This window comes from Colossoma macropomum, unplaced genomic scaffold (assembly GCF_904425465.1).
Source record: "Colossoma macropomum unplaced genomic scaffold, Colossoma_macropomum, whole genome shotgun sequence".
In the NCBI taxonomy this organism is placed as follows: Eukaryota; Metazoa; Chordata; class Actinopteri; order Characiformes; family Serrasalmidae; genus Colossoma; species Colossoma macropomum.
In genome coordinates this window covers 22,645,730-22,667,113 of record NW_023494810.1, presented here as the reverse complement: position 1 = coordinate 22,667,113, position 21,384 = coordinate 22,645,730, and the positions used below count along the sequence as shown (strand labels likewise).

The window sequence follows — 21,384 nt, the reverse complement described above, 5'->3', positions numbered from 1 at the left end:
AAGGAACTGTGGGCCAATGCCAATATTCAGTATTTTTCAGTACTGATGCTGATACATACTATGAAGAAACTGGCACTATATCGGTCTGAATTAGCATTACAGGAAATATATAACTTTATTTCTGTAGGGTTATAAATGCAGTAAATGAATAAAATGCATACATTTTAGCACCACCTATAACATTCTGCTCTTCCAGAGTACAACAAATAGACCAAACGTTGGTTTGAAATATCAGCCAAATCAACATCTATTCACATTTTTTAAAGCCAATATCTATTAACACTGATTCTGATATCATGGATATCATCCCTATTCTTAATGACGAACAGTGAAATGTGAGATAATTTTTCATGATAACAATATCAATTTCTAGTGGAAACACCAGATTACTGCTAAGTGCATTGTGTCTCTCACGATACACCAACAATAGCCATGAATGCATGTACATGTACGTATATGACTCATACTCAGAGGCATATACGCATTTATAGACTGTCTAAAGCAGCAGTCACATAGGACTGACGCCTCGCTGTTTTCTTCCCTGGGGTGGATCAAAAATGGGCCGAATATTGGCAGTCCTGATGGAGATGTGGCTTTGAGTATAGTTTGTTGAATTTCTAAGGGCTTAACTGAGTAACAAGTGACATTATGATGACTGAGAAGCTGTTCTTCCACAGTTTTCCAGAAAGAAGATACCACAGCTTTCACAAAGTGAAACCGCTACCAAAAGCGTATTTCCATGGTCTTTCCCATTCAAGTCAGCTGGCTTCTCAGAGTACCATTTTTTTAAAGCAAGGTCCTGTCTTTTGCGCACAGCCAGAGCTACCTATTGTGAAAAAAGGCCTAGAACATGTTCTCCAGCGGAAAAAAAGGAATAATAAGAGCCAATCCCACCGGTCATACCCACTGATTGGCCTATAACCACAATGGACCAAAATTAGCCCTCTCTCTCCACTAGCAGAGGCTTCACTCTTCAGCTTCAGTGAGGTGGAGAACAGCAATAGTACATTGAAGAGAGAGTGAGAGAGAATGAAGAGAACACTATGTACCTGCACTGCTTTTGAACCCCGTGCCCCAAAAATAAGTGGAAAGGAAAAAAAATAACAATGCTTGAAAGTGCAGCAGATGTGCAGTAAGACGATCTGTGCAGCTTTTTTGGGGCTCTAATCGAAAACTGTTACTTTTGACCTCTGTATGTATACATATCACTGCTGTCAGGAAAGAAAGCTTTGCATCTCCAAAAAGGTAACTTTAGAAGACAATGGAAAAAACATTAATCCAATCAGAGTTTCTGATTGAGAGAAAGTTGTGGTGTGAGTGTCTTTGGGCAAATTTGAGAGAGAGGAAAGAGAAAACAAGTAATGCAACCCAAAAACAAAAGCAGAAAAAGAGAAAATATGAGGGTATTTTCTACGGATGAGGCTCTCGAATTGCTGCTCCAGCAATCAACAACACATGTTGTGACTAACCTTCAGATCCTAAATCATGCTACTCAGAAGATGAAAGTGATTTTGGCATCATGATGCAGATGATACAGACAAATACAAAAAACTGACCCCTTGTGTGGCCTTTGCAAAGTTCTCTTTTTTAACAGAAACTGTTCTTTTGTTGACAGAAACTGCCAAGAGAACATATTCATAATCATATTTAAGCAATATTCACACAAGGACGCTGCTCATCACTTGAAAATACAAAGACGTTAAAACGCCAAACAACTTGTATTTTAGGTCAAAGGGTTTTGTGTAGATTTTGGTATTAAAATTTTTGTGCTACTGTGGTTTACAGGTACAGCGCCCTCAACAATTATTGGCACCCCTTGTTAAGATGTGTTTTTAGGCTTCTAATAAATTCTTTTTTTTTTTTTTGAAAATAATATAGGACAACAATGCAGAAAAAGAGAAAAATCCAACCTTTAATTCAAGTGCATTTATTCAGTGGGAAAAAAATCCAACATTAAGAAATAATTCTTTTACATGAAATCATCTGTGCCACAATTATTGGCACCCCTGATGTTAATACTTTGTACACCCACTTTTGCCAATAAGACAGCACCTAATCTTCTCCTATAACATTTCACAAGATGGGAGAATACAGAGAGAAGGATCTTCGACCATTCCTCTTTGCACAATCTCTCTAAATCGTCCAGAGTCCTGGGTCTCCTCTTCACTCTCCTCTTTAGCTCACCCCACAGGTTTTCAGTGGGGTTGAGGTCTGGGGACTGAGATGGCCATGGGAGGAGCTTGATTTTTTGTCTGGGGAACCAATTTTGTGTAGAATTGGCCACATGTTTAGGGTCACTATCTTGCTGAAAGACCCAGTGACGACCCAGCTTCAGCTTTTGGGCAGAGGCGACCAGATTTTGATTTAAAATGTCCTGGTATTTCAAAGAGTTCATGATGCCATGCACCCTAACAAGGTTCCCGGGGCCTTTGGAAGAGAAACAGGCCCACAGCATCACTGATCCTCCCCCATACTTCACAGAGGGCATGAGGTGCTTTTCCGCATACTCATCTTTTGTGTTACGCCAGACCCACTTAGTGTTTGTTGCCAAAAAGCTCTATCTTGGTCTCATCTGACCAAAGCACACGGTCCCAGTTGAGGTCCCAGTTGAAGTCCCAGTACCGCTTAGCGAACTCCAGACGTTTACGTTTATTCTTGTAAGTGAGAAAAGGCTTTTTCCGTGCATGCCTCCCAAACAGCTTGTTGGCATGTAGATGGTACCTGATGGTTGTTATGGAGACTTTGTGACCCCAAAATGCTACTCTTTGATGCAATTCTCTAACAGTGAGCTTTGGAGAACTTTTTACTTCTTTTACCATCCTCCTCACTGTGCGTGGTGGCAAGATAAACTTGCGTCCTCGTCCAGGCTTGTTTGCCACTGTTCCAGTTGTTTTAAACTTCTTGATGATTCCTCTGACTGTAGATATGGGCAGGTGTAGGCGAGTGGCTATTTTCCTGTAGCCATTGCCTGACTTATGAAGGTCGACACACATCTGCCTTAAATGAATGGTGTGTTCTCTTGTCTTTCCCATGTTGAAGAGTGGATAAGAGAAATAGGCCTCTGTGTCATGTCATATTTATACCCCAGGGAAACAGGAAGTGATGAATTACTAATTAAAGGTTCCTAGATACTCAGATCAACTTTAAAACCACAGCAGAAATGACAGAAATGCTTCAGTTACATTTAGTGTCTAGGAATTGTTAGGGGTGCCAATAATTGTGGAACAGGTGATTTTATGAAAAATAATGATTTCTTAGTCAGGGATTTTTTTTTTTTAAATTCATTCAGTGTGTGAATTTAAGTTATTCAGTTAAAGGTTACATTTTTCTACAATTTTCAGTGTATTATGCTTCTGAAATAAAAATGTAATTTATTTTAAGGCTTTTAACACATCTTAACGAGGGGTGCCAATAATTGTTGAGGGCGCAGTTGGTCAGTGTTCTGCAAGTACTGATGATATCCATATGTTCAGAAAAGCATATTGTATTGAATTGTGACATCATTTATCACGATAACCATATATAGTCATACTGCCCAGCCCTAACACAATCAATGAAAACGAAAAACTGTCTCTTTACAATCTGGTGAAAAAAATGAAAAACGTAAAAATGGAGATATAAAGTTTTGTTCTGACAGCGACAATATGCAAGAAAAATGTATGTGCATGAGGCAAATGTGTGCGCAGAAGAGAAAGGTCTTCACATCTTACCGTGTACAGCTCGTTGAGGACCTTCATCAAATCCTCCTGCAGTTGAAGCCCCACCTCCTTACTCTATATGGACAGAAGAGAAGATGAATTAGAAGAGAGAACAAAAAAAGAGAAAGAAACAGTTGTGTAATGAGGTGGGTCATGATTAACAGTACTTCTCCATACTCCGTCTTTTAGCAGACAGATCCAGAACGGCCATCTATCAGGGCAAGGGTGGGGACACCGGGAATCTGCCGCTGCGGCCTGTCACGCTTACCATGACTGATGGGAACGCTACCTGCCTTCCAGTAATGGAGGTCACCACAGGCTAACCCCTCACACACATCTAATCCAATTTAAATTCACAGACTATCCATCATATAACATGACAGTGAAGCACATGGGCGTGGCTTTGTCAATTAGTTTCAGTTTGACACATTTGTTTGCTGGTGCCTTTAAGTTTTCCCCACTTGAACTGCTGTAAGGTATTAAAAGTAAGCAGGAAAGTTATTCAGTGCAATAAAAGTTTCTGGTAGCTGCCAGCTAGATGTCAGTTAAGAAGCTGGAAACAGCTTCCACATGGGCTTTGGTGAGATCTCCTCTTTTTGAGGTTTTAGGATGGAAATATTTGGCAGGGCTCTTGTGAAATGGAAATGAGGTTTGCAGTTTTGGCACTGATCGTGTGTTTCAGACAGCTTGAAGTTTTCACCACGTGAAAAAAAGAAAGAACACACCCAAAACTTAACACAGATATTATAGCAGCCAATCACTGCAGGCCAACTACTGAAAGGACTGTAAAAGGAATGCAAAAATAATGTAACATGGAGCCAAGCGCACCTACAGATCACCTAGAGAGCCCTCTACAATTGAAAAATCTTAATAGAATGAATGTTGGAGAGAACAAGTTGTAAAACGGACCCAGTTCCAGTTTCTAAAATCTGACTGGTTGTTCATAGTCATTAGAAAATATTCGATAAACAGGAACATATGACTGTACACATCAATTCTGTATGAATGAGCCAAGTTTTCAACAGTCATTGTGCTCTTCACAGAATAACTTCTGGTGGTAGTGTTGCTCAGCAACCACAGCCTACACATAAGTAACTACCTTAACTGGCGGAAGAACTGTTCATCGCGATTGTTATATGTATTTAATGTTCTTCAGCTGAAATTAAAGCAGGGCTGGAGCCAGAGCCTTACTCTTTTAAGTGACAGCACTGGTGGCTAGAGGCTTAAAAAAAAATCAGTAGCACAGAATTTAGCAGCAAGCAGAGGAATACATTTAAAAACATGTCTTATTATTCAAAAAAGCTCATTTTTTTGTATTGGAGGAGTAGCTGAAGCTGCCTCTTTAGATGTGAGCCAAAACTACAGCTCTTTTACAATCCTGTTAAAACATAAAAGCAGCAAGTACCAGAATAGTGATTCAATATTCAAAAAACTGGCATCTTGAACAGTTAACTTAATACTCAAGTACCTGTGCACATCCCTATTGAACACTGATGTATTTTATCATATTACATTTTGTAAACATGATCCACTTTGCATTGCATTTCCATGGTAAAATCACTCTGACTAGGGATGCACCAATCATGTATTTTTATGGCTCATAATTTCTTTATAGCCAAACGATCGAAGAACAAATTGTGGGGGCTAAATGAACACATTAAGCACACTGCCACTTCTCCAGTACTTTCTATTAGTCAGTGCTGCACTATAAATAACATTTTTGCTTTTCACTGGGCCAAACTGGCATATTAAATTTGTGAATGAAAAATGAGCTGCATTTAAATGCATGAATCAGATAAAGTGCTACACTGAAAGAAAGAAGCAACAGGCTGTTAAGCTTGAGTCATGCATAGTTAAGCTATGTCATTTTGGTATAGGTGTAGCATATTCGAATACAGCACAAGTGCACTTAGCTGGTTCACATTATTTATGCAAAAAAATTACACACAGATCAGCCAAAGTCAAAATAATAAATCAGCCAACTGCGATTCCATATTAACACAAAGACACCAGTGACTTTTTGCCATTGCATAATGCCAACTTCTTCCTCATAGCTTTCTGTTACCAAAAGCAATGACAGCAGTTTTGGGCAAGAGATTCCTGTAAAGCATCTTTACTTAAGGAAGACGCCTGCTTTAAGATGCCCTCTCACTGGTTCCAGACAGCTGTCAGTCAGTTCAGCAGCAGAGGAACAGCCATGACAGACATGACAGAGCTAGAGGGAGATGCATCTGGAAAGAGAGACAGCAAGAAAGAATGAGTGATGGAATGAAGGAGAAAGAGATAGGGAGATGTTGAATGAAAGATGGAGGTCCACCACAAACAGTAGAACCACATGTTCCCCCTCTTTCATCTTCCAGGCCTGGCAGGGGAGAGTAAAGCTGGATTTAACCCTTTGAAGGCAGAGATGAATGGCTGGCAGCAGGGAGGCAGCCCTCGGGAGCCTTTCCACAGGGGCCATTAATAATGTAGCACGGACTGGCTTTATTTAGAGGGAGCGGCTTGGATGACAGGTCAAAATCCACAGCCACATGCACATTCAAAACTGGAGAAGAGCAGGTTGCTTTCCTTTCGTCTTTTCCTCCTTATTTAGTTCATTAGAAGCAAAAAGCCTGTTGAATAGCAAAGAGGTGAGTGATGTTCAAAGACAGCTCAGCCTTGAAATGTCAACACCATCACGCTCAGTGACTCACTTTGACACAGATTCATTAGATATAGCCTATCGTCTCACATCCGACATTTAGAATTAATCTTATGCCTGATGGGAAAAAGTTACAGAATCTGACAGTACACCGAAGGGTACTTCTTAGAGTATATACAAGGTAAAATCCATTCCCTTAAGTAAAAGACGAGCACTCCCTATGAAGGAAGGTGGAGTCTGACATAGTAGGCCATTCTGTAGCCTCTGGCACCACAGATTTTCACGCCTTCGATTATGAAGCTCTAAACTGAACTAATTATCACTGTAATTGGTCAGGATAAACAATATGGCTATATCTGGGTCATCTGTGTCTCTTTATTAAAGAGCCTAAAGACAGCAATGATGACAATGGTGCAAAACTGGAGTTACAAAACAGCACCAAACATTCACACACACATAGTAGGGCCTGTATATCATTTGGCTGATAAAGAGGTTTCAAATGGTATCTGCAGAAATCTCACCAATAAAGCAGAGGCCTGTTTTATATCTTAAGGCTGCACTACAAACATTTTGGGGATTTGGAGACCCCTCTGGTGGAAATGTGTAACTGCGCCCAATAGCAGAAAAACAAATTGTAACATGGGCTGTGCTCCGGACCCCCTCCCCAGGCAGAGGAATCTGATGATTGCAAGTGCGATGAAAGATTATTCAGAGAGAACTCAGTCAAAACTTGGTGAAGGTGGGCTCCTGAGTGGCGCAACTGTCTAAGCATTAGCCCCATTATCACGAGATCACTCAGCACAATACTACTCAGTGCAGGCGTCTGTTAGCTGACATAACAGAACTGGAGGCTGCTGCTTTACTCAGAGCGCGTTCGGCTGTCCAATGACATTGCGTGAGTGGCAGTTCGAAAAGATGTGGTGGCGCTTCACAGGTCTCGAAGGAAGCCTGTGCTAGCCTTCACCCTTCAAGCGCTGGTGGTATTGTGTGACTGGGGGGAGTCTTAATTAGTGGGTGGAATTTGATATGACTAAATTGTGTTTTTTACTTCTTTCAATTTTAAATCTTACAGAGTCAAGCTTTAATGACAAGAAGAATGGCAGACAGCCCTAACATGAGGAGTAATGCTTATCTGAAACTGCATGCAATAATCCACCGAGACAACCCAAACAGTTAGAAAAGCACTGTTTAAGTACAATCTTTTTCTTTTTTTTAAACCCAGTTTTTCTTCCCAATTTAGTCATAGTCAATTCCGCTCAGCTTGGTCTTCCCCTATCACACTATATTACCAACGTGGTCAGTTGAGACAGGTGAAGCAGGCTACCGCATCTACTGCTAATGCAACACCACTGGACAGCTCAACAGACTTGGACAAAAATGCTAACTGCTAAATATGTTACATCAGCTAACAGATGCCCTGGTTTGCACTGGGCAGAGTAATTGGGCCATCCTACCCACCCAGAGAGAGCAAGGCCTATGCCACGGATGGATATGGCATCACCAGAGATGAAATTCCTGATCTCCTGACAATAGAGCCAATGCTTAGAGAGATTTTTGACCACAAAAATGATGTTGGTAACTTTTAAAGGGACTTTTAGCTCCTTAAAAACAGTATTAAAATGTTCTTTATGGCCGGGTCCTACTATTAAATTCAGCTTCTTAGTTTTACTGGCCTATTGGGCATGTTGCTGATTTCAGTAGGGTTTGGCAGACTGCGAATAGGTGTAGCTGGAAGAAGGTTAACATTAGATGATACTCATTTGAGCAAGACTTCACAGGTTCCGTGCTGCAGAATGAGAGACTGTAATAAAGGCTCCTGCAGTGTGCTTTTGCAGTTGATATGAACCTCTAATGTATGGAAATGTGGTTGGAGGTACAAAGCACGACAGGCATGTTTCTTCACATTTCTCCTTTCCTACGTAGATAGTGAGTGGGTGTTCCAAGCCACAGTTCAAAGCGAATCTATCAAGATGAATATCAACGTGTATCAAGATATTTTGCCCAGACATTCCGGCTACATTTTTCTTCTTCTCCCCTCTTGCTCCAAATCTCCAAACTGCCTTTTTTGAGGTCAAATGTGTTGCCGCAGGGAACCAGAACACGTGCCAGTTCCAAAAACTGTTCAAGATGGAGAAACTGAGCTTTAACAGAGCTTGCAGCTTCAGTTAAAGACCCCATACTGCATATTACCCCAAAGCGTTTGGAACACACTTATTATGATGAAAGTTTGATGAGGAGTATGAAAAGCCTGCCAAATAAGTAACCAGAAACTCATTGTGAATGAGTAAGAGCAATGCAGAATACAAGTTTGCAAACGTCAGACAGTTCATCGTGTCCATCTGGTCAGACACGTCAAGTCAATCTTATTTTCGGCATCTCGCCCCATGACATCATAGGAAAAAACACATGGGAGAGGAACTGGCTAGCAGCTCAGGCTTCCTCCAGTGAGGTAGCAGAAAGGCCAGCAGCTAAAAATACCTCCAAACAAATGTCTGAATCTGCTTAAACACACAATCAGAAAGCGGTAAGGCCCAAAACAGAATCTAAACACGTCCTCCATGCTTTGGGCTACATTGTAGGTGTGGGTTGTAGGAACAGACATGTGGTCCACGTTGCAGACATCTGGGTAAGTCTTGTCTAGGTCAAACTCCCATCTGCAGAGTCGAGGAGCAACACATGTAATGGGGAACTGCAGCTGCAGTCTGGTCCCTCTTCCTGCAGACCCCATTGGGCACTAACGTAATTAGGGCTAAGTGTAATCTGTCTGTGCAAAAAGCAATTTTTTTATGGTGCAATGAAATAATATAAGTCATAATATAAGTCAGTTTTTTTTTTTTGCCACAACAATCCAATTTGAATACTTCAGTATATGTAGTTTTAATTGTCGGCCGAAAACAGTTCAATCTTTGCATTTTTCACAGATGATGCAGCCAAATTTAAGGTGAGCTTTGCTAGTTAATTAACTAATTAATAATACAGCAAAATTTCTTCATTTTTAGTATGTGCATACTGTTCAGACAAAACACGGCTAGCTCAAACACAACCAAAACACTTGCGCTACAGATATATCAAATTTTCGTATTCCACACTGCAGATATTCAGATGTCTATGTTTGCTTAACATACTGCGATATATTGGAATGATTACGCATATCAAATATTTGTTGTCCACATGCCATTTATTTTAAAATGCACTCAATATTCATATACTGAGCATTACAGAGTGCATTTTACAGTAAATGGCATGTGGACAACAAATCTCTAAGTCAACACTTTTTCATAATCAACATTTTCGATTTCGAGACACTAAAAGTAATTATTTCATGTGATGTCTCTTGTGCAGAGGCTTTATTTCAAAAAGGTTATGTACTCTGCAGTAGAGGTATGCACAGGACCATTTTGTTTTGCTCCCAAAAGATTTCTGCCCACTCCTGCAGAAAATTAGTATCGTTTGTCCAGCTCCCACCCGCAACCCACAGTTTTTCGTCCTGCTCCCGCCTGCAGTTCTGTAAAACTGGTTTCCATCTGTGCCAGTCACGATTGAAAATGACTGCCGTAGGACAAGTCTTTAGTTTGGTTGCTTCTATTTAGAACTAGTTCAGAACCTCTGTTTAGGTTCTGTTTTTTTTTGCTTTTAGATATTATTTACATATGTCAATCATTAAGTGATAGCTTTTAATTTGGTTACTTGTTAATTTGTGAGATTTTTCTACATCCAAATGTTGTCCCGCTCCTGCCCAAAATGGGCTAGTTAACTGCTCACTCCCATATGCGACAGTGAAACTGCTTCGTAAGACACTCTAAAATCTATATAAGGAAAAAAATAGTTAATTCTTGCTTATTTGCTTTTCCTTTCTCTCACATTCTCAGCAAGACACACACAGAGAGATGAAAATGGATCCTCAGAAGTTGGGCTAGAGGAACATGTAACACAGTCTTTCTCCCATCTGCTCGGAGACGTACTCCAATGGCAACACACACACACATACACACACATAAAGAGGCCAAAAAAAAAAGGAGCTAGCCTATCGATTTTCCAAGAGGAGTTCCATAAATCAGGAAACTCAGGCAACAGGGGAGGAGAAACACACCGCCTGGAGGACCCTGATTTACGGCCCTGAACTAGCAGTTGCGCTTGTTAAACGAAGAAGATCACAGGTTTGTCTGCGTATCTGGCAGATGACGGGCTTGGTTTAGAGTAAATCCGTCGGCGTATCGCAACAGGCTTGAGCTGGACCCTGCTGAGTGCTATTGTTGCAGCACTGCACTCGGTACTGCCACTCACAGCAATCTAGCTTCCCTTAATCGGCTACCAACCTGCTCCTCTGCTTCTTAAACAACAGCAATGCACGTCACTCATCACGACACAACAACCAGCAGTATGCTCTTTGTGCACAGAAACAATAGGCTGAGCTTAGAAGGACTTGCTCAAAGATGTCTGCATGTATCTGCTCCTTAATTTTGCAAGAAAAACAAGGCATTAAAAATCGCCAACAGTAGGAAAAGATGCCGTGTGATAATTGCCGCCTTAAGGTCAGCCAATACTCTGTTGCCTGGCGTCATCTATTTTTTAATAGAAACGGGCCGGGGGAGATGTGGCTCCATTTTCATTGGCATTCTTACTGAAGCAGGAGATTTCTCAAGCAGAGAAAGGCACTGAACACTGTAATGAATTTCCGAGGGACTGACTCTGGGCATTGGGGGCTACCACTGCAATCATTTCCACTTTAAGGTGCAAAATGAATCAAACTTGCTGCAAAGTAATACAACTCCAGAATGCACCACAAACACATCTAAATAAAAAAAATATGAAATGTGGAATGGGCCTCTCGTATAAAGGTACCAGACATTCACTATTAACTACAGCCTTTGCAATACTGCACTACAGCTATGTCACTCATAGCAGCACTAAGCTTTCTTAGGGGCTGTTCTAGGTAGAACCTGTCTTCGCTCTTCTTTGATGACTGAGTCTTCAGCCATGCAGAACATTCTTTCAGACATCTTCTGCCTTTACATTTACCATACAGTATTCTGCAATCCACTGGGAATGCTGACGAGTTCTTTCTTGACAGACGGGGGGCCTTGTGTGAGGTACCCGGGCATAGCATGACTGAACGCATGGACATCAGCGAGAACCAGTGAACACTCAGTCTCTGGTGAGGGGCCAGCCGGGAGCGTTCAATTAAAGAGCCCTCATTTCTGAAGCACGGCAGTCTGGAGAAGCCAGGGAGGGAGCGGCAACAGCAGCAAAGGGAATACTGATGAGAAGAGAGAGCGAGAGAGAAGCGCTGATTGGGGTCAGCAGGGCGGTGGTCAACTCCCCAAAGCTCGGGAACATAAACGAAACCAAAGTGGACAAAGTCCACCTGCTCTTCTTTATTTGACAAGAAAAAGACATTTGAGATTTACTGTGTCGGAGGAAAAAAAAAAACAGAGGGCCAGGTGAGCTAAGATGAAGAGGTCATTTTTGTCTCAGTTCAAGCATAAAGCATATGCAGGATACATTTACATTTGTCGTTGCAGCAGATGCTTTCATCTAAAGCACTTATGAGTCGCTCAAGTATAATCCAAGTATATGGTTATGACAAGAAACAACTTAGCAAAAATAACAATAACACCACTTATGTGGAATGCAACACCACTTAGAAACAATCTGCAGTCTTGCAGACACAACGCTTCATCTATACACACAGGCTCTTAAAAATAAAGGTGCCAAAAACAGCTTTTTGGAGGGAACCATTTTGGATCACTAAAGAATATTTCAAACGATGGTTTTTGTCATTTTCGCAAATGACTTTTTAAAGTTTAAAGAACCTCCATATAACGTAAATTTTAAAAATTAATACCAATGAAAGTTTTTTTCCCCAGACCTGTGCGTTAGGGATGTGCATTGCAACTACTTTTGATATCTGAGTTTCCGAGTTCATGAATGGATATCTAGTTATCTGCTAAGAAGGGGGAAAAAATCCAAACAAGAAGAAAAAACTAATTTAGCTAATATTAATGTATTGGCCTATATATGTAGTGGCCTATCTTCTTAGGGGACAGCAGTGATGAAGACATCTCAAAAGATTTTACTATTATTAAAAAAATAGCCAAGGGAAATTGTTAGGTTTACATGACAGATGAAGAACATAACAGAGATGCCTTGGACGAGCTAATGAGCTAAAACTACAGCTGACCGGTACCTGTGGTAACTAGTCATCCTCCACAGGTGTTTTTCCCTTCTTCAGTGAACGATGTGTCAACATGCTAGTTTGTCAGAGAAATGCATTTTAACTGTTTCTGGACCTATAATCAGCTGAGCCTATCTCCACCTTCTTAGACATGTCCTTAACAATGCATCCTTAGCAACAAGCCCAGGTTAAGGCACTCACATTTCAGAGTAGCAAAGTGTATCATATTTAATTGCAAATATGAGCAAAACTTTCACATTTTACAGTTCTGTTAAACATAAAATCTGAATTTTACTAAACGGCTGGTCTGTATATGTTGTCTGTCTTCCTATGGTGAAACACAACAACTACTCAAATAGTGAATTCAGTATTTGAATACTGGCAACCTGAATGGTTAACCACATACTCAAGTACCCATGCAAATCACTTCAGTGCATCCAAGCCAAGAACCACTTAGGAATCTTTCGTTTTAAAAGTGCACATCAAAAAAAAGGAAGCAGCATCTATTAAGCCACACAGTCAGCTTCTAAGCAGCTGATGCAGTATGTGAGGCAAAGAACCTCATAAAGAATAGCTTATCTCACACCTGCTCCACCTGCCTCCAACAGACTGCCACCTGTGGAGGAGACCTCACCTTCCTAGTGGCCAGCCCTTCGTGCAGGGCTGAATTTGGCCCGGCCCTGGAGGCAGGCTTTGTGACCTGGATTGGCCAGGATAATCAGCAGGGGAGATCTAGAAATGGAGGCAGGAGCTGGAAAGTACCTCTCCCTAGCATGGAAAGAGCTTTCTGGGGCTGTAAAAGTGAGCGCCAAGAGTGCATTCCACTCTCACTAACCAGTCTAGACAGGTAGAGTGAAATGAAAGGGGGAAAAAGATACAGTAGGTTTTCCTGAATCTTGTTGATGTTAGGCCTACGTGCAGATTCGACAACATCTCTGGAGAGCTAAAGTATTCTTAAATACCATAGCTATTTTGTAACGATCTAACCACTATACATTTACTCTGCAGAACAGCATGTTCGGAAAGTTACCCCTTCATACAATCAGAGATAGCTATGCTCTGGTAGGGCAGTGGTTTTCATACTGTGGGTCGCATAGATATATATATACATAGATGCTGCACTGAGTGGATAGGGTGATATAAAGAGGGAATGTAGCGACTGGCACTCATCTTTGTGTGATGTTTATGAACAGATATGGCCATGTGCATATGGCTGGTGAAGTACAGAACTCTGGTGTAATTGTTTTTTCTCTGGTTTTAAATTAAGCTTATTTCATTTTAGAACGTATACAGGGTCTGTAAAACAAAATTAATCAACAATGACGAGAGTACAGCTCTGTCCATCCTCCTAAACTTTAACAAACTTCAATAAGACATGTCATGTCCAACTTAACATTAGAGTTGAAGTGATTAAATCTAAATACAAAACAGATAAGTGTTGTTATTGTATTACTTTTTCAATCATACAGTCTCATCAGTGTAGACCTATGCATGTTACATTCTATTACCATAGTATGTTATTGCATTTGTTGACTGAAGGAATACTATGTTGGGTAAAAGCAGGCTGACAGCTTTGCACTTTCACACAATGCTTGGTGCGTCGCAGGGCAACACTACCTCTATATGTGGGTCCTGGCATAAAAAATGTTTGTAAACCCCTGTGTTGGTGTGGGGGCTACCACTCCACAAACTCACTGTTTTGAGTTCAAATGTACAGCGTGAATCATTAAAAGTGGCAAGGCTAGTAACATTAGCTGAGGTAACAGACTCGCACCATTTGTCCATCTTTAAGACTTAAAATTGCTTTTCTCTGCATAAACTGTAAAGCACAATTATCTACTACGGCTTTTTGACGTCTGGCTCCATGTAATCCAGTTATAAAGAGACGATGAGTGGTGCTTAGAGACAGTGAGCAGTGGTGGAGATCACTGACTAGCGATGTATATTGGTGCCAAATTAAGTTAAGGTCTCTGACTTTTGCACAGTACTGTAACATAATATCCTCATGCTAAAGGTTAGGTTTGGATGCATTTAGTGCTGTAAAAAAATTTAACAACAGTAGAATATTAGGGACGAAAGCCTCTGTGAGAGCTGACACAGAACCCATAGAAGTCATTCAACTGCTCAGAAGTGATTCCCAAAACAGTAGAGCTCTTTGTTCACTTCAGTATAAAATAAGCTTCTTATAAATGACTGAAATACTTACATATATTTTTTCAATTCATCTTATTAATTCTCCAGTTTAATACTCAGAGCCCCTAAATCTGTGTGCTTCTATATGTGTGGGAGGGGATGCAGTTGTGGCCCACCCAGACATGGTGGATGCTGGCCCAATCAATAAACAGGCAGGAGACAGCACTCAGGTAGATGAAAGGGATTGTGGGGGGGGATTACATGCACTGACCCCCGATGGGAACTAGGAGCAAATGGTGCTATAAAGAGATTATTCAGTTACAGTGGTGGCAGCTCAGGTGTGACACTATAGACCAGAAAAGGAGGACAGGCACAGGCCAGCTGTGTCAGCATGGATGAACTCATGGAACCATCCTTACTAAATTATTATGAAAATGGACTCTGACACTTCAACACAATTATTGTACTGTAAAGGAGAAGGATGCATGTGGTGTTTCTAAAAAGGCAGGTTATTTCAGATGCTTCAGATTATTTTATAAAAGCACATAACATAGCTGAAAACTATAGTAGCAGTCATCCTAAAAAGTTGAATTTCGTTAATACTTTTGTTTATTTGTCTAGATAACATCACATCGAAGTGTCTTGAAATCATGTAAATGCAATGTTGCATAGTTTGCACAGTGCTACAGTGGTGGTTACAAGTAGGGTAGAGCTATGTGTCAGGTTTTTAAGACATATTTGCAATGTTTTTTAGAGACATTAAATGAGGTAATGTTGTGAATATTATGGCGATCTTAATGTGCCTCAATATGCACATTTTATTCACTTTCTATGTGCATGTTTATGGGTGTGGTGAGTTGTCTGACTTGTCTTGACTTGTTTTGTAAGTATAACTGTGATAAACCTTATTAGCAAAACCTCAAGTGATACAGCCGCCACCAAATGTGGATGGATTGATGTCAGTGTTTGTTTCCTTGTTCAAGGGAAATACAAGCAAGACACCTTGTGCTATACTGGTCAGTCATGTTAAACCACTCTGGATAGGACTCTCTGTTAAAAACATGCTGAGAGATGGAGGCTGTCTTGTCCAAATTATGGATCTTTTAACTGAAAAAAAAAAATCATTCTTTTTGACCATTTCAGAAAGAATGCCTAAATACTGAGATATAGTTTATCACCAAACAATAGAAAAATATTGAGATATACAGTTCTGTGCAGAAATCTTAGGCACCTGAGCACAGCGTTACCACAATTTGTCTTGCCGATAAAGGTTTTGGCTTGTAAAAACACTATATATCATCAGAATATATGCAAATATAGTAAGAAGTCACAGGATTTTTTTTTTTTTCAAAAAAAGTAGTTAACATCTTGTGAACTAATTAGAAGATGAAAGTTTGGCTCCAATTGTGCCCTCGATGCCCCAGCCATTGGAAGGATTTGTATCTCCATCACAAGCACACTTGACAGTATAAAGTTTTGATTAACCAGGTATTGAATGATAACTACAAATAATAGTAGGCTTCCTCGAGGAGAGAGCTAGAAATGGTAAATTAAACATACTGACATACACAAAACTATTACTTATTGCATTAACATTACAAGTTTTTGTTCTAAAACGAGTGTTTTTCTGATCAAACAAGCACTTAATGGCCAGATAAACAGCTTTTCAATTGTAATTTTCTCTGTACTGTACATTTTTATTCATATCACCCAGTCATAGCTACAAGCTTCCATTGCTTGTTAGTCACATTAGCAGTCCAAAACTGAAGAAGCAAACTTTGCGCACTATACTTATCTTGTATGGAGACTGTCATGTGTTTCAAAGAGTCACAGAACACAACAAGTAGTGTCACTTTTATAGAGGAAAGTCACCGATGTTGGTTGCAGAGAAACATAAAAAAAAAAAGATGTCACCCCTCACCTTCTTGAAGAGGCGTCCAGAGTCCTCACTGATCTGGGCGAAGCGCGGAATGACGTTGTTGAGGTAGAGGTCGCTGAGGGTGGCGTGGTCACGACTCTCCCGCTTCACCTGAGTTAGCAGCAAGTTCCAGCAGTTCACCGGAGACAATATGCTCTGCTCCTTTCTGCAGAGGAGAGAGAGCGCTGGTTAAATTACAGGATCAACACAGCAGATTATTAGTGTGTCAGAAGACTGCATTGGCATGTCCATTTGCACAGACTCTTCTCTGTCAGCTGGTGGAACTGGAAGAAGACAGTTAAACAATTCAGTGCTGTTGAGCTGAGATGATACTTCTTAGCATATGACTTGTCAAAAATTAAAGCACAGATTTTGCCTGAAAACATAGCACTGTGCAAAAGTAAAAAAGTTTCTAGGGAAAATGGCCATTAAGTACACGTTATTAATTTTTCAGCTTCAGGAAGAAAAGCAGAAAACAAGCATTTAACAGAAAATTACACAGTTGCCAACTACACAGAATGCATTTATTGTTTCAGTATTTAGTGTGCCATTGCCTTTATTATAGCTTCCTTTCCTGATAGGAGTTTTCAATTTTATTAAAAAAATCTTCACATCTCCCAAGTTCAGTCTTAGAAGTTGGTTGCATTTTCTGCTTCTCACAATCCAAGTAATCCTAAATACATTTAATGAGATTGAGGTCTTGACTTTAGGGAGGGCAGTCCATTGCTCTGAGAACACCATCAGCTTCTTTGGTGCCTGTTTCTCTTGTTTTCTCTTGGTTTTTGTCCATTACCTTTTACTGAGTAACGGCTTCTTGACAGCAAAACATCCCTTCAGATCCATAGAGTTTTCTTCTCAAAGTGGGAGGATGTACAAAAGCACGAGTGGATTCAGATCTGAAGCAAGAGTGGAGCTTGACTGATTTTTCCCTCAGAGATGAAAGCTTGACATATTGTTTATCTGATGGTAAACTGGAGATCTGGAGTCCCATTTTGTCTAAATATTTTAATCTTTTTTGGACCTCGAGTTTTGGAAACCAGTTTTTCCCCCTTCTTAATTTCCTTTGACATTCCCCCATCCTTATGCAATTGTGCAAGGCTACTAATATCACTGAGGTGTTGTTGGTAGGACAGCAGCTTCTGTTTCTTCCCTTATTTTCCTTTGACTATCCTCTTCCTAATGCAAGTGGATCATCTTATATCTAATCTCTGGAAACATCAGTGACTTGTACTTAGCCTTTCTGACTAGAAATTAAAGAAATGAAGAGTGATCTCTAACCTTTGCACAGTAGTGTATACAGCTGAGAAAACAGTCTGAATAAATGAGGTGAATCTCTCCCCAGCACCATTTTAAAACCATACTCTTACATGTTGTACCTTTGTAACACTGAATGCTATTGCTCTCACTTAGAGAGCTGCTTATTATATAATGGCCTGTAAATAGAAAGCCTGGGTTAGGCATCTACTGAAGTAGCAGTAATACCATTCTGTATTATTCATACAATGATGGGTCATCAACAGGTCAATAAACACAACTCTTTTTTTTATGCTGTACTGTCTCAGACATGGCAATCATTGGAGATGGAGGTACCTGTGCATAAACAGCGTTTTTGAAAAACACACCCTTGGCAATTTTTGGACAATTTTACTCCTTGTCCTAACTTGCCGCCCTGTGCTCCTATCTGGATAAACCTGCACAGACAGCAAAGGGAGCCAGCAGTGGGCTCATTCAAGTGTTACTAATGTACATCAGATCAGCACTGCAGACAAATCATCCCAAAAATCAAGACTACTTCCTATTTCAACTCCAGTGAGCCTTTCTGCCATTTCCTTTGAAACTTCAGTTTCACTTGAACAAAAGTATAAGGCTAATTTTTTGGCTGATACACATGCAGTCCTGGTACGGAACTATGTATAGACCCAGACAAGATAAACCCATTAGGCCTTAGCATGGAGCTGATCCACAGACAGTATGGAGGTGGGTCTTGGCTTGGGGAGAATGTTGCTAATCCCTGGACCGTTCCTAGAACATGAAGACCAAGCGGCCTGCAGATGCCAGCAGGGCCAGCTGACGAAGAAAGAGAGGTATAGAGGTCCACACAAGACCTAGACTACACAAAACTACAACTGTTTTAGACCACTGAAAATAAAAGAACTGTAATTGTAGTACAGCACTAGGTAGATATTCACTGTTCTTATGTAAAAGTTAGGCTACATGTGGCTACTGCTATCACATGTATTACTTTACTTTGATTTACATTTTATTGAAAAGCATTTCTGCTAAGCTGGTTGTAGCGAAGACCAGTTTTCAGAGACGACTTGCACCAACTAAAGTTACACGTAGATGCATTATATACATTAAAATATTCATTTCCAAAGGCTTAACATACACACAACAGGGGAGAACTCAAACATTTAGTAAATAACCCTAGATAAAAAGAAAAAAGACAGATATAGCGACTTGCCAATTGAAAATGTAATGAAAAAGCAGAAGTGACTTCACCAACAGTAAAACTTGCACACTGAATACAATATAGAGCCTGCTTAAAGTCACACTGATGGATAAACATCTTAAATTGAAACAGATCTAAATGAGAGGGTTCATTAAGACAGCGCTCAGTAGAATAATTTTTTTTGTTTTTAAAGTAGTTTTTATTCGTTTTGAGCCACAACCATTCAAACATGTATTTTGGGGTTGGCGACTCCCCTCCCTCTGGATTCACCCCAGAAGCACACCACAGCTCTTCACTCTGTGTGAGGGATGTGGACACTAGCTTTGGAAGAACGGCTGTGTTTCTGTTGTAAATGTTTGCAATATTGCTAGCTGGGTCATTCTCCATTTGGAGTGGGAATTCAAGTGGATATATTTAAAAAAAAAATTTCCATTAACATCTTCTATTATATATGCAAAAAAGAGACTTAATTCCATGTTAATGATATAAAAGTAAACACAAACGTTTTTTATACAAATTCCTAAGTTAAACCTCTTAAAAATATTGTTTTATATTAAAAATGGTTTCTCAAATGTTGAAAATTGGTTATGTGATGAGCTGTTTTACATTTACAACTGTGTAAAATGTACATACCAACTTTTTTAAACCCTGCATCATTTGTGACATGGTTTCCCACTCCAAATGGAGAATGGTCCATCTCTGATTCATGTAGGTCGTTTAAGGTGAGGACGTTATCATGCAAGTCATCTACGAAACGCATGGAAATATCTGCAGACATTCCGCAGCTCTTTCTAAACTCAAGTCATTTCAAATGAAGCGCTAAGTCTTCTTTTTTGCTTGTTTTGTTACATAGTCTCTCTCATCCACTTAGCTTTCAGAAAACCAAAATCCACTCATAATCTAAACTCAGACCACAACACAACACGTTTGCTGGAAGCATCTAAATAGGTTTACACCGTTCCTTCACCACTGAGTGGACCCTTTAGTGTGTATCCACTGTGGGTCTTTGCTGCAACACTGTCCAGCAGTCTGTTAATATGTTACAGTCAGTATGTTTACAAAGTGAAAGCTCACACATGACCTTGGCCCCTGCTGTTGACTCCAGCGTGCAGCATCTGCAGGGGCTAAAAACAGTCTAACCACCATTTATCATCCCGTTCCAAACAAGTGGCTCCAAAACGCTACCCCAGCAGTACACAAATGAGCCAATTTAGAAGTGCTAAATACAAGCTGAAAGACACACAAGGGTAATGATGCCGAGTGGTTATCGATCCCCTCTCGGCTTCTAGCCATAGCAGAACCACTTCCTTAGTTTCCCCCCAAACTTCACACAGTTTTTTTAGACGGCTGTGCTATTTATAAACTTCACTAAGAACATGGTTAAAAGTGTTGCTGCACAACATCCATGTAGACACCATTTGGGTTTTGGTAATGCAAAATCCATGTAATCAGGTCAGACAAGTCATGCTCCAGTCTGGCTACTAAGAAACCCCCAGGCACAGTGCTACATGGCTCAAAATGATCTACAAAATCTACAAAACACTTTGGCCCAGAAGGTCCCCAGTTTGACATGCCTGAGCTACACCACCAAACTTTGGCAGGATCGCAAAAGTGAGTAATAGTGACATATCTATGTTTGATTAACTTAATCAGTGTTGGCCTGACATTAGACGTGAGCCCATCAAACGTTGTGGTGCTAAGTGCATTCCCTGTCGAAAGCATAAGAGATCTAGACATAAATCGTTAGACTGCAAGAGTCAATTATCAATTATTTCTCAACACTAGAAAACATTGTTTTTTGTTGCTGCTGTTACCATAACAATAAACCACACAGCATGCCATGGCTATATTTCATCCATCAGGATGCTTTATCAACTAACGCTGCACAAACGGCGACTCTGCAAACGCCGCTGTCATTGTGGCGTTGACCAGTGGTATGTCACTAATATTATGCCGGTCACATGTATGACGTCAATCAAATACTAACCACACCAGAATAAACCCAGATAACACAACACACACAGAGCAGAACATGCAAATTCCCTGTAATGATTTGCATTCTGAGGTAAGTTAGTCCAGTTTGTTACTGAAGGAGTGACATCAGATTGTAATGAGCTAATAAGATAATGGGGGAAAAGAGAGTAGAAGAAAAAGCTGTTCTCTTGGGATTAGCCATTAGCCTTAAACCAAAGCCAGCTTTCCATGCACACCGTCTACGCCATCCCTCACTCAGCCTGCTGCTTGAGGCCATGCCGTGATCTTGGGCTACAAGTTGAGAGACACCGCAGTTCTAAGCTAACACCGCCAGCGTGATGATCGCAGATGAAATCTTGAAATCGCACATACGAGACCAGACTTGCGGATGTA

The 21,384-nt window shown here is 40.4% G+C and overlaps 1 protein-coding gene across 2 annotated transcripts in view; it reads right to left on the bottom strand.

The window, feature by feature from the left end:
* Positions 1 to 21,384, bottom strand: part of srgap2 (SLIT-ROBO Rho GTPase activating protein 2) — a 137,437-nt gene that overhangs the window by 45,392 nt on the left and 70,661 nt on the right. For both annotated transcript variants that reach the window (XM_036559763.1, XM_036559764.1), the window contains exons 4-5: positions 16,569 to 16,731; positions 3,711 to 3,773 (exon numbers count right to left, since the gene is read on the bottom strand). In XM_036559763.1, coding sequence (XP_036415656.1) covers positions 3,711 to 3,773; positions 16,569 to 16,731 — 226 coding nt within the window. The remainder of the gene's footprint in view (positions 1 to 3,710; positions 3,774 to 16,568; positions 16,732 to 21,384) is intronic.